The following is a 15,240-nucleotide window of genomic DNA, read 5'->3' as shown; positions in this document are numbered from 1 at the left end:
ATGTTAGCCTCCTGGTTAGTTTTGTTGTGTTTGGTACAAGATCACTATTTAACTTGTTCAGAAGCATGTACTGTTTAACGGAACTAGAATGACAATAACGTGCTGGTGAATGACAAAGACTCGCAATCATGGTTCATTGCTCAGTAAGTTCCTGATCTGAGTTGTACTTTCAGTTTCAGAGAGGGACTGGAAACTATGGAACGCCATGGGCTATATGTCTGACATGAAATGTGAATTTTAACTATCAAGAGAATTGACATTGTATTGAGGCAACTCAGAGTGGAACCTACTATATGGTGAAAGTGGAATTCTATTGCACCTCCTGCAAAATTCAATTTGAAATTTGAAAAGTATTGGAATGTACTTTTACAAATTTTATGAATAAGGTGTACTTTTGGGGTCAAATAATCAAGCTGAGAAAAAGAATTGATGTTAAGGAAATCAAAACAGTTTATTTGGTCCCCGTGGAAATTCTTTGTCCCTCAGAAGTTCAGCGATTTTGTATTATATAACACTATCTTGAAATTTAAAAAACTATGAATTCTGAAAATTATGATGTAGAGACTTTTTGATTTCTCGAGAACCAAGACAAAATGTGAACTCAAACTATTCTCAAAATTATGTGGACAGAGAAATGTTCCTACAATTAAACAGCATAATGGCCTCCAAACACTCTGGCCCATTGTGAGAATGGCAATCTTCATTTTATATAGTTGAATTAAATGGTGTTCAATAAAAGTGCCTTTGAAAATAAATTGTGAGATGAATAATAGAAAACATAGAACTGAATAATACATCTTTTCTGCATTATTTATTCTACATTGCTCATGTGTTTTTACCATTTTGATAATTGAGGTTACCTCTAGCAGGATGCCAGACCCTGCTCAGTCCAGTTGTAAGCTGTGGGCCTCCAGGTGTCCTGCTCACTGGGCCAGTCATCCTTAGCATTCAACATTGTGCAGAAGGAAATCTGGAAAACTGGTCTATAAAGCTGAAGAAACAATCGCCTCAAGGAAACTGGGAGGTAAAAAGAAGATATTTTTGATATTTCAGATAAAAAAAAAGTTACATTCTCATTTAAGATAGTTTCATTTATTGGATAACCATCGATGTAAAAATAATATCCAGAGAAAATCATTTTTTGAATGATTGTTTTAGTGTATATGGAAATTGAGAATAAAATTTCAGAAGTGATTTCAGAAACTTGAACCATAGTTCCACCTTATGGTCAGAGTCTGAAGCTGCCTTACAACAGAAGATGTGTCAGTATTGAATGAGAAATAATCGGCATAACAATTTACAATGTTAAACAAAGACAAAAAAACACAAATAATGACATTAAAGTTTGTAGACAGCAAATGTATTCATTGAGTTTTGAGTTACAGTTAACACAGAGTACAGAAAAGTGTATTGCCCAGAACTCATTTCCCTGTGATCAGTTAGGATCAACTTCATAATATGATTGGGTCACAAACAGATGGTGGCAGGTTCCCTTGTCTGAGAAATGTTAACAAATCAGTTAAGGTTTTACAAGAATTCAACAGTCGTAATGCTCCCCCAACCCACAAATTATTAGACTTATTGAATTCAACATTCTCTCAGCTAATGTCATTTATAAATACTTCTTGAAGTTGAACTCCAAAATTGAACTATTATTAATAAGTGTCATAGTCTCATTTAAATTATTTTCTGTTCCAATGTTTGTATTAAGGAAGTTATGATAAAAAAAGCTAGCACTAACTTATTTGTAAATGCCAATAATACAAAGATAATTTGTTGAAGTCAAATTTTAGGTTACATATGTAGATTGGTGCATTGCATCTGGGCTGTATCATTCAAGATAATGTGAATTTACGTCAAACAATTTTAAGACATGGTAAATAAAAGGTAAAATGCTGAAACTACCAGAAATTTAAAATAAAAGCAAAAAAATGCTGAAAGGACTTGGGACATCAGGTAGCATCTGAGGAGAAAGAAAGGAATTACCAGGCATGATTTAGTTCTAGTGCACAAATTGTGGAGGCAGGAGTCTTGAACGGTGAGTAACTGCCTGTTCCAACCCACCATTATGAAAACAGCAATCAGGTACTTCTGTGTTCATCGATCTATCAGGTTTGGTAAGTGACCAAAAAGTCCCAGCCCAATTGAACTAACAGGCAGTTTGAGGCTGGTCAGCCATTGAGAGCTGCAGAGAGGCATTGAAGGCCTGGGCTGAGAAACTATTGAAATCAGCAGTGGTTACAGGGAGAGGGGTCAGAGGCAAGGGCAGGAAAGTATTATCCCCCTGTCCTGACTGATTCCTCCTGTTGCCAGATTGGACAAAAAGGCATCACCCCCACAACCAGGAAGGCTGTGATGGTTTAACTGTTAAGGGCAGAAGATATTTTGTGTATTTGTCAGGAAGGCATATAATTGGGCTCGTGATGAGTTGAGACCCTTACTTTGCCACTTAAGGTCCTTAGTTGGTGGGGTGTTGAAAAGATGGCCCAGTAATCATTTTGATAGTGAAGGTAGTGGAAAGATTGCAGGAATTCACTGGTACCAACCTGTTTGATTATTAGCCTGTTTCAACACTTGCCACTGCGAGGGAGGAGAAAATCCTGCTCAATGTTTAAGGTTGAGTGAAGTTTCATCAGAACTGAAGAAAGATAGAAATGTAAGAGTTGTTAAGGCAGTGGAGGTTGAGAGAGGATGGGAAGAACACAACAAAAGCTCTCTAATGTGGTATGAGAAATTAAATAACGGAGGATTTTATGACCTAACAGCCAAAAAGTGGAGTAATGTATATGGTGAATTAAAAAACGTTAGTAACAAAATGAGGCACGAATTATTATATAAAACAGCGTGAACTCAATATGATAAAGAACAAAACAAAACAAGACCAACTAATCAAACTAAGAAAAGATAAAAATAAAATAGAGTTTATAATCAAGTATTACTGAATTCAGTGTTGAGTTCAAAAGGTAATAGGGTGCGTGTCAGAAGAAAAAATGTTGTTCCTCTAGTTTACATCGCATTTCTTTGAAATGTTGTGACAGACCTTGTGCAGAACGATTCGCATGGGATTAAGGTTTAGAATTAAAATGACAAACAACTGGAAGCTTGGGGTTGTGCCTGTGAATTGAATAGAGGACTGTTGCAAAGTGGTCAGCCTGGGGCTGAATCTGTTTTTTTGCTAAGTCCACGTAGTGTTGAGAGATTTTCACTGTAATACCTAGTTGGTTTTCTCACATTATCTTACCAAACTCACCTCATTAATGACCTATGTCTCGATTAGAGTGGTGCTGGAAAAGCACAGCCATTCAGTCAGCATCCGAGGAGCAGTAAAATCAACGTATGCCACACCGATTACACATCACATTACATTGTACTGCCCTATCTTAATCAGCACTGTTCCCAGAACAACTCACTGCCACTGTGATATCCCAGAATTCACTGACATCCCTTGCACCCATATCATCTTTAGAAGCCTGTCAGAAAGGCACTGACAGTCTGGAACTACTCTGCACAGTTTCTGACATGGCACACAGCAGGGGGATTGGAACCTCACTTTGCGGTCCTGCTGAGGCAGGTCTTCCTCTTACCCGAGGACTAACAATGGAGGCCATGATGCCAGACCATGCCAACCTTTTCCATGATAAAGCAGTTTCAGCCATCTAGGGGAAAGCCCAGCACTATGGGAAACTCCACTCCAGCACCGTAAGTGGCACCCTCTGCCCAACACCTCACACTCACTCTGTCTCTGGTAATATACCCACCTCCTATCAAAACCAAGCCCTACTCTCACTGCCTGCAATATCTTCCCTCACTTGCTGTCACCCAGCCAATCCTGACAGCATTCAGTCTGCATGCCCTTTGTGCTGGCTAATCATTTGCTTCTGGTAGCTCCTCACCAACACCAAAAATAGCAGCTGTGCCATTCACTGTCATCCCCCTTAATAATCGACTTTGGTCTCATTCTAGGAGGTTAAGAGTCCACAATATGGCAAAATACTCAAGGCAGATGGTGGGTTTTCTTACGTTCATGTCCTCACCCTTATGTGGAGAGCAGCCTAAGTCTGATTACCTTGAATAACTGACGGTTTCCAAACTACTGAAATGATATCAGTGACTGCCTATTGCCAAGACCCTTTCAGAAAAGACTATCCCCCGTGACTTGACTGAAGCCTTCGGACAACCGTGAAACACTTCCTTCATCTATACGAAATGAGGAGAAAGTGAGGACTGCAGATGCTGGAGATCAGAGCTGAAAATGTGTTGCTGGAAAAGCGCAGCATGTCAGGCAGCATCCAAGGAACAGGAATGATCTCCGTCACTACGCTTAACTCCACCCCCACGCCAATTGCTGTCACCATGCCTAACCCCGCCCCCACGCCGATCTCCGTCACCATGCCCAACTCCGCCCCCAAGCTGATCTCCGTCCCCGCCCCCACGCCCAACCCCACCCCCGCTGAGGATGAAAGATCAGTCCTCAGCAGAGGCCTCACCTTCATTCCTCTACGCTCTCGGATTAACGAGTTCCAACATGCGGCATTCTTCCGCCGCCCTCGCCTCTGTGCCTACTTCTTCAACCAAGATACTAGCCCATCCTCTGACGACCCCTTCTCCCACCTCCAACACACCCCATCCACCTGGACACCCCGTGCTGGCCTCTTACCCGCCCTCGATCTCTTCATAGCCAACTGCCGCCGCGACATTAACCACCTCAATTTCTCCACCCCGCTCACCTACTCCAACCTCTCACCCTCGGAACGTGCAGCCCTCCACTCCCTCCGTTCCAACCCCAACCTCACTATCAAACCAGCAGACAAGGGAGGCACGGTAATAGTTTGGCGCACCGACCTTTCGACCGCTGAGGCTAAACGCCAACTTGCAGACACCTCCTCCTACTGCCCCCTTGACCATGACCCCACCTCCCACCACCAAACCATCATCTCCCAGACCATCCATAACCTCATCACCTCAGGGGATCTCCCATCCACCGCCTCCAACCTCATAGTCCCAAAACCCCGCACCGCCCGTTTCTACCTCCCGCCCAAAATCCACAAACCTGACTGCCCCGGCCGACCCATTGTCTCAGCCTGCTCCAGCCCCACTGAACTCATCTCTGCATACCTCGACACGGTCCTGTCCCCCTTAGTCCAAGAACTCCCCACCTACATTCGGCACACCACCCACGCTCTCCACCTCCTCCATGATTTTCGCTTCCCCGGTCCCCAACGCCTTATCTTCACCATGGACATCCAGTCCCTGTACACCTCCATCCCCCATCACGAGGGACTCAAAGCCCTCCGCTTCTTCCTTTCCCACCGTACCAACCAGTACCCTTCCACTGACACCCTCCTTCGACTGACTGAACTGGTCCTCACCCTGAACAACTTCTCTTTCCAATCCTCCCACTTCCTCCAAATCAAAGGAGTAGCCATGGGCAACCGCATGGGCCCCAGCTATGCCTGCCTCTTCGTAGGATATGTGGAACAGTCCATCTTCCGCAGCTACACTGGCACCACCCCCCACCTTTTCCTCCGCTACATCGATGACTGTATCAGCGCTGCCTCGTGCTCCCTCGAGGAGGTTGAACAGTTCATCCACTTGACCAACATCTTCCACCCCGACCTCAAATTCACCTGGACCGTCTCAGACTCCTCCCTCCCCTTCCTAGACCTTTCCATTTCTATCTCGGGTGACCGAATCAACACGGACATTTACTATAAACCGACCGACTCCCACAGCTACCTAGACTACACCTCCTCCCACCCTGCCCCCTGTAAAAACGCCATCCCATATTCCCAATTCCTTCGTCTCCGCCGCATCTGCTCCCAGGAGGACCAGTTCCAAAACCGTACAACCCAGATGGCCTCCTTCTTCAAGGACCGCAATTTCCCCCCAGACGTGGTCGACGATACCCTCCACCACATGTCTTCCACTTCCCACTCCTCCGCCCTTGAGCCCCGCCCCTCCAACCGCCACCAGGACAGAACCCCACTGGTCCTCACCTACCACCCCACCAACCTTCATGTACAGCGTATCATCCGCCGTCATTTCCGCCACCTCCAAACGGACCCCACCACCAGGGATATATTTTCCTCCCCTCCCCTATCAGCGTTCCGAAAAGACCACTCCCTCCGTGACTCCCTCGTCAGGTCCACAGCCCCCACCAACCCAACCTTCACTCCCGGCACCTTCCACTGAAACCGCAAGAAATGCAAAACTTGCGCCCACACCTCCCCCCTTACTTCCCTCCAAGGCCCCAAGGGACACTTCCATATCTGCCACAAATTCACCTGCACCTCCACACACATCATCTGTTGCATCCGCTGCACCCAATGTGGCCTCCTCTATATTGGGGAGACAGGCCGCCTACTTGCGGAACGTTTTAGAGAACACCTCTGGAACACCCGGACAACCAACCCAACCACCCCGTGCCCAACACTTCAACTCCCCCTCCCACTCCACCAAGGACATGCAGGTCCTTGGACTCCTCCATCGCCAGACCATGGCAACACGACGGTTGGAGGAAGAGCGCCTCATCTTCCGCCTGGGAACCCTCCAACCACAAGGGATGAACTCAGATTTCTCCAGTTTCCTCATTTCCACTCCCCCACCTTGTCTCAGTCAAATCCCTCTAACTAGCACTGCCTTCCTAATCTGCAATCTTCTTCCTGACCTCTCTGCCCCCACCCTACTCCAGCCTATCACCCTCACCTTGACCTCCCTCCACCTATCGCATTTCCAACTCCCCTCCCCCAAGTCCCTCCTCCCTACCTTTTATCTTAGCCTGCTGGATACACTTTCCTCATTCCTGAAGAAGGGCATTTGCCCGAAACATCGATTCTCCTGTTCCTTGGATGCTGCCTGACCTGCTGCGCTTTTCCAGCAACACATTTTCAGCTCTATAGGAAATGAGCCTGCTATGATGAGGAAAAGTGAAAAATGGCAAGAGCAGGCAGTGGTGCTGTGATCCTGCAGTTAGATTAAGAGGGAGTGAGTGCTATGACAGTGAGTTCAAAGATGTAGCTTGGTGCAGTTCAAGAGCTGGCTTTGAAGCTTTGAGTGCACAATATCCTTACTGAGCTTTACAATGACAGTCACTAGTGCAGCATTGAAGTGCGACATTGAAGTGTAGATGCTTTCCATAAGAGGATCACAGATATGCCATGATGGGTTTTAAGGTCTTTTATATATCGAATACCAATGTCTGTAGATGGTTAGCTGCTGCCCATAAAGCGCCCCCTGAGATGTTGGTGCATGGTGTCCAAAATGGAACTCTTTCAGAGCAGGCAGCAAGCTGAATTAGCCAGGTACCAGCTGATTTCCAAGTCAAGGTTTCTTGACATCTAGCTTGTTTGGTGAGTTTTAAAATAGGAAACTGAGTACTAACTAGGTAATTGGGCCATCAGTAAGACATTTTTAACAAGCACGGTCCCCTTAATTATCAACTCTCTGCTGTCCAGTGACAAACTCACCACACTGCTTGTGAAAAACATAAAAAGTTGGAGTGAAATGCTCCCAATGTTGAGAACACCCTCGCTAGACGTCTAAAACAATTTTGTCACAAGTCATGGTGCTTAGACCTCTATAAGATTCTGCCCCTGTCTCTAGTGTTACAACACAGGGTAAATCCCCCTGCTTAATTTAAACCAGTAACACGAAAACATTTACCCCGTATAGTAATCTGTGAAAATTCAAGAGGCCAAGAACTATTTAAAGTAAAAAGTAACAACTTTATTTCTTGAAGTATAACAGAGAATAATTAACTAACAACTATTTACAACTCCTTCTACAATACCTCTCTTTTACTTTCCCTTCTATAATACTAGTCCGATAAAACCCCCGATTAAGATTTGCCAAAAAATCAATTTCAAAACCACACAGCTGTCAAATCTTCCCTTTGTATCTTCCTCTGTAGATGTTCTTTTTCTTAGGTATTTCTATTTCACAGATCATTGATATATAAAGTTACCTTGAAGAGAGCTGTGTTTCAGGCAGTCTGTACATGTTGGTGGCTTGTCAGTTCTCCTCCAACTGTTCATTTTTTGTTGGTTTTGTACCCCAAAGCATCAGATAGTTTCATTGGTGTTAATATTGTCGAAATACTAAATTGAAACTTGATTGGAGTTTGGTATTTTGCGGCATAATTTAAACTGATTGGCCAAATTTGCATTTGTTTTTGTCTCTTAACAATCCAAGTACTGCAAATTGAAGGACCAAATGTTACATTGTAAATTTTCCAGCACTCTGCGTGCTTGCTCAGTCCTTTAACTCTCTTAAAGGTATAGTACTCCTTACACCTTCATAACACTAGTCTTTCCTAACATTGTGAAATAGAGCCCTTGCACAAATCAGGATGTGAAGAAAATTAGTCAAGGTCACTCCCCAGGTTCATGGTCTATCATGAATATTAGGAGACAACTTAACCCTGGAAATGGAGACAGAGACTATGGACTTCAGCAAAGCGTTTGGCAAGGTTTTGCATGATTGACTGGTTAGTAAGGTTAGATCACATGGGATCTAGGGGAGCTAGCCAATTGCATGCAAAATTAGCTTGAAGGCAGAAGACAGAGGGTGGGAGTAGAGCGTTGCTTTTTGGACTGGAGGCCTGTGACCAGTGGTATGTCAGAAAGATCAGTGCTGGGTCCACTGCTTTTTGTCATTTATATAAATGATTTAGCTGTGAACATAGGAAGTATAATTAGTAAGTTTGCAGATGACACCAAAATTGGAGGTGTGGTGGATAGTGAAGAAGATCATCTGATTGTAAAACAGGATCTTGATCAGATGGGCCAATGGGCCAAGGAGTGGTAGATGGCGTTTAATTCAGATAAATATGACATACTGTATTTTGGGAAGGCAAACCAGGGCAAATTATACACTTAATGGTAAGGTTCTGGGCATTAATCATTGAAAGTGGAGTCACAGGTAGACAGGGTGGTGAAGAACGCATTTGGCTTGCTTGCCTTCATTGTTAGAATATTGAGTATATTTGTTGGTAAGGCCACTTTTAGAATACTGTGTACAATTCTGGTTGCCCTTCTACAGGAAATACATTGTTAAACTTGAGAGGATACAGAAAAGATTAACAAAGAGGTCACTGGGACTGGAGGATTTGAGTTATAGGGAAAGGCTGAAAAAGCTGGGATCTTTTTCCCTGGAGCGTTGGAGAATGAGGGGTAACACTAAAGAGGTTTATAAAATTATAAGAGCATGGATAGGGTGAATAGCCAAGATCTTTTTCCTAGAGTGGAGGTGTCCAAAACTAGAGAGCAAAGGTTCAAAGTGAAAGGGGAAAGATTTAAAAGGGATTTTAAGCAATTTATTCTCGCAGAAGGTGGTATGTGTTTGGAATGATGTGGTGGAGGTAGGTACAATTACAATATTTAAAATGTATCTGGATATGTATGTGAATAGGAAGGGTTTACAAGATATAGGCCAATTGCTGGCAAATGGCATTAGGTCAGATTGGGATAACTAGTTGGGCGTGGACATGTTGAACCGAAGGGTCTGTTTCTGTGTTGTATGGCTCTGTGATTGTAAAAATAAGGTTAGCTGGAGGAGGAAGCTTGTACTGGTGGATGGAGATTCGATTGGACTCTATAGTGAAGAGGTGGTGGTTGGAGACTGGAAACTGAAGACTGTTGAAGTGACATTGAGCATCAAAAGAGGTGGAAAGAGAATGTACAAGGAGAGAAAACAAAGAGTTGAGATAGGAAGTAACACATTCTGTTGGGCATAAACAAGCTGCAAACATAAATTGACCAGGATCTTCTTGGATTTTGGGAAGTAAGAAAAGGTTTGTACTCGTGGGATGACATGGTTGGAGGATATAGAGGGAAGATTTCCTGCGAACAAGGTCACTTTTGATCCTGGAAACAATGTCTTCATATTTGGCTTTGGGTTAAGGTCCACTAGCAAGGTGGGACAAAGTTGGGAATCGAACTCTACCCGGAAGAGGTCAGGAGATTCATTCTTGTCAATGGGTTTAATGATGATGCAAAGGGTGGGCTGATTGAACAGAGATTTGGTGGTAGTTTCAATTTAACAATAAGTAACATCATATTTCTATTATGAAAAGCCCATGTGAAAATAATCTCTAACAAAAGCACAGTCAAGCTAAGATTAAATTAGGAGAAAAGCTGAAATGTTTTTAAATATGCTATTTATTTTCTATTCCAAAAAAGGAAGTAAAGTTCATAATAGATCTGCTGCTGCTTGATGCCTTGTTAATTAACTTTTAGAGAAAAGTGTAGTAGATTTCTGACCGGAGAATCTGAAAAAGCAAGAGATGAGTGCTAATCAAAAGAATGGAGTAGCTAAATCTTTAAAAACATGGTATTTGTTAAAATTGGATTTGCTGTAATTGTTACATTAACTGATTCAGTGTTGTCATTGATTGAAGACGTGTTCAGAAGTACAAGCTCCACAAAATAATAAACATCCACCCCACCAATTACTATTAGCTTTTAAATAGCCTATTGTAATACACTCATTTTTGGTTCACTAAGTTATCAGCCTTCAACCTAAGGGCACAAAAACTGATGAAAAGTTCCAATGAGATGTTCAGCTGTTTATTTTATTCCCCTGCATAGACTTCAAAGTTTGGATGTCAAAATACATTGTTACAAATACAACAACTCAGCAATAAGTTACTTTAAATGCCTCAATACGGAAGCAGACAGTACGACTATGTTTAAAAACTTTCCAAACAAAAGGCATCAATTTGCAACTGCTAGAATTCTGAAGCAACACATTCTGAAGTACACAATGCTCAGGGGAATAACCAGCATCTGTGAAGAGGAAAATAACATTTCAGAACAGATCCATCATTATTACGTACGCTCTGATCACCACACTACCAGAAGGATGATGAGATCTTGGAGAGGGGACAGAAACAGTATGTTGCCTGGTTTGGAGGATATTGGACAAACTTGGTTTGTCTTCACTTGAATATCGATGAGGAGGGGTGACCTGACAGAAGTTTCCAAAAGTATGAGAGACGTGATTAGAATGTATACTCAGAGTCTTTTTTTTTTCCCAGGGTGAAAATGTCAATTATTACGGGAAATGGGTTAAAAGTGAAAGGGGGTAAGTTTGAAGGAGCTGAGAGAGGCCGGGTCTTTTGCACAGTGTATGGTTAGCATCTGGAAGGTGCTGCCAGAGGAGATGGAGGTGGATACAATAGCAACATTTAAGAGACACATTGACAGATATATGAATAGGCAGGGAATACAGGGGGGTTGGTGACGATTTGCCGCGGCACATTCGCCGCTGCCAGTTAGCCACTGCCGATTTGCCATCAGCGTTTCTCCACTGGGGTTGTTTGACCTCTGGAGACTATTCACCACCGGAAATATATATATATGTACTGATTGTTTTCCTTGCTGCCTGTCCTATGAAACTTCTCAGTCCCCTTTATTTATAAACAACATAGTACATATTGATTTAAAAAAAGGTGAAATAAATATAATTTTATTGGTTAATACATAAAAATGAGTTACAAACACTTGCGATGACGAATCGTCCTCAGCGGGCAAAGGGCAGTGGCGAAGCGTCCTCGGCGGTGAAAGGGCAATGGCTAATTGGCGGTGGCGAATGGTCCCATCCCAATACAGACAGCATAGAGGCATAGTTTAGAAAGGCATTGTGTGTCAGCACAGACTTGGTCAGCCGAAAGGCCATAGTGTTGTAGTGTTCTTTATTCTTAGTGCATACAATGACGTATCTATACTTAAACTGTTAACTCAGCTAAACAAACGGTATTGTCCATTATCTACAGATTATGTTCCTTATTTTCTAGTTTATTCTTTATTTTCTAAATTCGAAACACAGATTTTGATTTTTCATACAAAAGCCAATATGTTGATTCTAACAACACAGATCAGCCATGATCTTAATGAATGACAGAGCAGACTCAATAAGCCAAATGTCTTACTCCCATTCCTAATGATCCTACCCAAACATTGGTCTTTCAAGTTCACGAAGTAGGCATGTCAGTGATTTAGGTTTTAAAATTGTACTGCTGTTCTTAATTTCCCACAGTTTCCTGTCTTCAGGGCTGGATTAATGTCCTTGCTTGGCTCGTTACATGGCTGTTAAGTTACTTGAAAGGTGGGAAATGTGCATTATTGCAGGCAAGGATCTGATAGGCTGTTTTTGTGTCAAATAAAGCATAATAAGATGGTGAAGGCTGAACTCACCCAGAGGAAAACTACATCAGTCAACAATTCTGCTTGCTGCCTTGAAAACAGCCAAAAACTAAAAATAAAAAGTCCAATGTCTTTTTTTTTAAATTCTCCTCATACTGTTAAGTGAAATCACAAATAATGTTGATTCCATGAAATGTGGCAGAGATATATCTCTGTTAATGTGGTTCACATACAGTGAGCAGTAGGAAAATAATGAAGGAAGATGGAAATTATGGAAATCTGAAATAATTTCCCATAGTTTTCTAGTTCTGGGACTAGATTTATGTTTTCACCTATTACCTGATTAGTTTGGGAAGTGGAAAAATATTTACAAGGATAAATATTGGGAAAGAAGATTGGGATTAATTGGATAAAAATATCACAGGCATGATGAGCCAAATGATCTCATCCTGTGCCATATCATTCTATCTAGTGTTGAATTCATTTAAGTTCAGATTGTATAAATTCCAAACACTGGGAAATTAAGTTGACCTGATATTGTGTAGAGAATGGAATGGAATGGAATGGAATATATAATTGTCTTTCTGATAAAAAAAAAGTGAGAAACCTGAAATAAAATATGTTAACTTTTGTTTTTAATTGATAAAGGAAATGTGGCGAGAGGGGTCAAGAGGAGTCCAGCAGCAGATTTAAAAGTATATTTTGATCTCTAGTAGTTTAAGTCACTTTAAATTTACAGTGCTATAGCATGGTTGTATTATCATATATTTTCACTAGAAAGCACTGCATTATAAATTAATTTCACAAAGATAATATCATTTTAGAAAAGCTCTTTTCCTCAACAGCATATATCAGGGCGTAAGCTCCCAGTGAAGAAAATGGCTGAAATATCAAAAAATTAACTCTTTCATTTCACAAAGGTCTTTAACAGAAGTTAAGAACAACGCACTCAGATAGATATCTCCTATTTCCACACTGTTGCCAGCAGATAATTTAGCTCTCTGATTTTAAGAATGGTATTATATTTTCATTATAAACAGTCAAGGACATTGTTGTCATTAAGACTTTGATGCAAATTTAAAACAAACTCATTATTAGCAATAGTAGTGAGTAGGTTAGTACCGTTGAGGACTCCTATTATGTGCCCAATTATCCTGTCCCTTGAGGTGGTAAAAAGGGCAAATTATTGAGCGAATTGGCCCTGAGGAGATTCTTGCTACCTCTCGTCACCACAACAATTAAGTGCTGGGCAAGAAGATCCATTGGCATTGTTCTCAACTTCTCAACTTGCCAGCAATTAAGAAGGCCACCAATCAGCTCTTACGGAGCAGAATGGAGCTCATTCAGCAAGCTGTTTTTGATGGGGATGGAGAGTCAATTACCACTGAACACACCTACTAGCACACTCAGGCACCGAAGAATTAAATGTCTTTTTTGACAGGACATATCTTGACAATTTTAATCTTGTTAGACAGAATCTACTTTGTAGCTATGTCTTGGTCACAGGAATTTCTGGAATACAAGTCTTTAGTCCTGCTTCCAGGATGATACCAAAGGCCATAGCTTTGCTATTCACAGAGGACTTAGGATTTTTCTGTGGGTCAGGGATTACGTCAGAAAAATTGAACATTGGCACCTATGATGTTAAGGATTTCACATGTACTAGGATGCCTGACTGAAGATAGTTTACTAGGATAAGCCATTGTTACAGATGGGTATGCTCAAAGAGCCTCCTGCTCATCTTATGTGCTAAATTGTTCACCACAATGTCCAACTAGCTATAGCAGGATTCAAGAGGTGTCACATTATGAATTGCTTGTAGTACAAATTCTTTCTTTCAGTACTACATAGCGTTTGCATTTAGCAAGCAGGAAACTCTACCTTTCTGCCACCTCTGTTCACCTCTCCATGTCCTTTGTACTGCCTGAGTTGCCTTAGCTGGTTTCAGCTAAACATGGCGATGCCCAAGGTATTTGGAGTAGAAACTGGATATGTTCTTTCTTTGGGAAAAATACTCGATGGACTATGTGTGCCCAAACCTTGAAGCCTAAGAATCATCCTATATTGGACCATAAGCCCTATTGAAATAATTTAAGTGAACAACTGGCACTTGTTGAACCTTGAGATACACCAATTTTAACATCAAATTCAAGTTGTTATTTTTACATTGCTATCTATACTAAATAACTTCAAGGGACCAATATGCGTGTGACCTGCAAAGAAATTTGCCATAGTGGTTACGCGACTGCACATCTGAGAGGAAACATTGGTGAACACTATTCATTGAAACAATGATCTCACTACAATCCAAATGAAAACAGCACCTAGCAATACTGCTCTAGATTCTATTTTTTTTAATTCTTGAAGGTAAGGTTAGCATTTGTTGCACATGAATTGATTGGCTGTCTTGAACATTTCAAAGGACAGTTTATACTCAACCACATTGCAATGTGCTTGGAATCAAACACTAGCCAGGTTAGGTAAGGACAGAGGTTTCCTTCTTTAAAGACATTAGTGATCCCCATAAAATTAACCTGGAATTACTCGTCCAGTGATGTTATCGCTACGTCACTGATTCCTCCTCCTAGTTACCTCACACTAAATTACATTTCAGCTGATCTGCCTCCTGTGCATGTATTATAAATCAATCATAATGCAAATACAAGTCACAAATATGTACTGCACACATGTAATTTGACAGTGGGGCACACAATGGCAATTTTTTTTCAAGTTCAGCACATCTTGTCAGACTAATGCTAAAAATGATATTTTTGAAATATAATTTAATATTTCAGTAGTATAATCTGCCAGTAGTTCAGTAGTGTAAATATTGCAACCAGAATCTTTTGCATTGGGTGCAAAATATGCTCAAATAAACAAATTGGCCATGAAATGCAACAGACTTGAGGATGAAGACATTTAGATTTCAGCAAACGAGGACAAAGGGAGTGATTAAGATGAGGAAAATAGAATACAAGAGTAAGCTTTCAGGGAATTTACAAACTGATTGTAAAAGCTTCAATAGGTATATGAAGAGAAAGGGATTAGTATAGTCAAATGTTGGTGCTTTAGAGACCGAAACAGGTCAATTTATAAA

At 41.5% G+C, this 15,240-nt stretch overlaps 1 protein-coding gene across 1 annotated transcript in view; it reads left to right on the top strand.

Annotated features, from left to right (window-relative positions):
* The window catches only part of unc5a (unc-5 netrin receptor A), a 627,961-nt gene that overhangs the window by 539,998 nt on the left and 72,723 nt on the right, over positions 1 to 15,240 (top strand). The window contains exon 11 of the mRNA XM_087995374.1: positions 856 to 1,024. Within this exon, the coding sequence (XP_087851500.1) occupies positions 856 to 1,024 (169 nt within the window). The remainder of the gene's footprint in view (positions 1 to 855; positions 1,025 to 15,240) is intronic.

The sequence above is a fragment of the Chiloscyllium plagiosum genome, unplaced genomic scaffold, assembly GCF_037043375.1.
Source record: "Chiloscyllium plagiosum isolate Xiang-an unplaced genomic scaffold, Cpla_swu_hap1 HiC_scaffold_16, whole genome shotgun sequence".
In the NCBI taxonomy this organism is placed as follows: domain Eukaryota; kingdom Metazoa; phylum Chordata; class Chondrichthyes; order Orectolobiformes; family Hemiscylliidae; genus Chiloscyllium; species Chiloscyllium plagiosum.
This window is presented reverse-complemented; position numbering and strand designations above follow the sequence as displayed.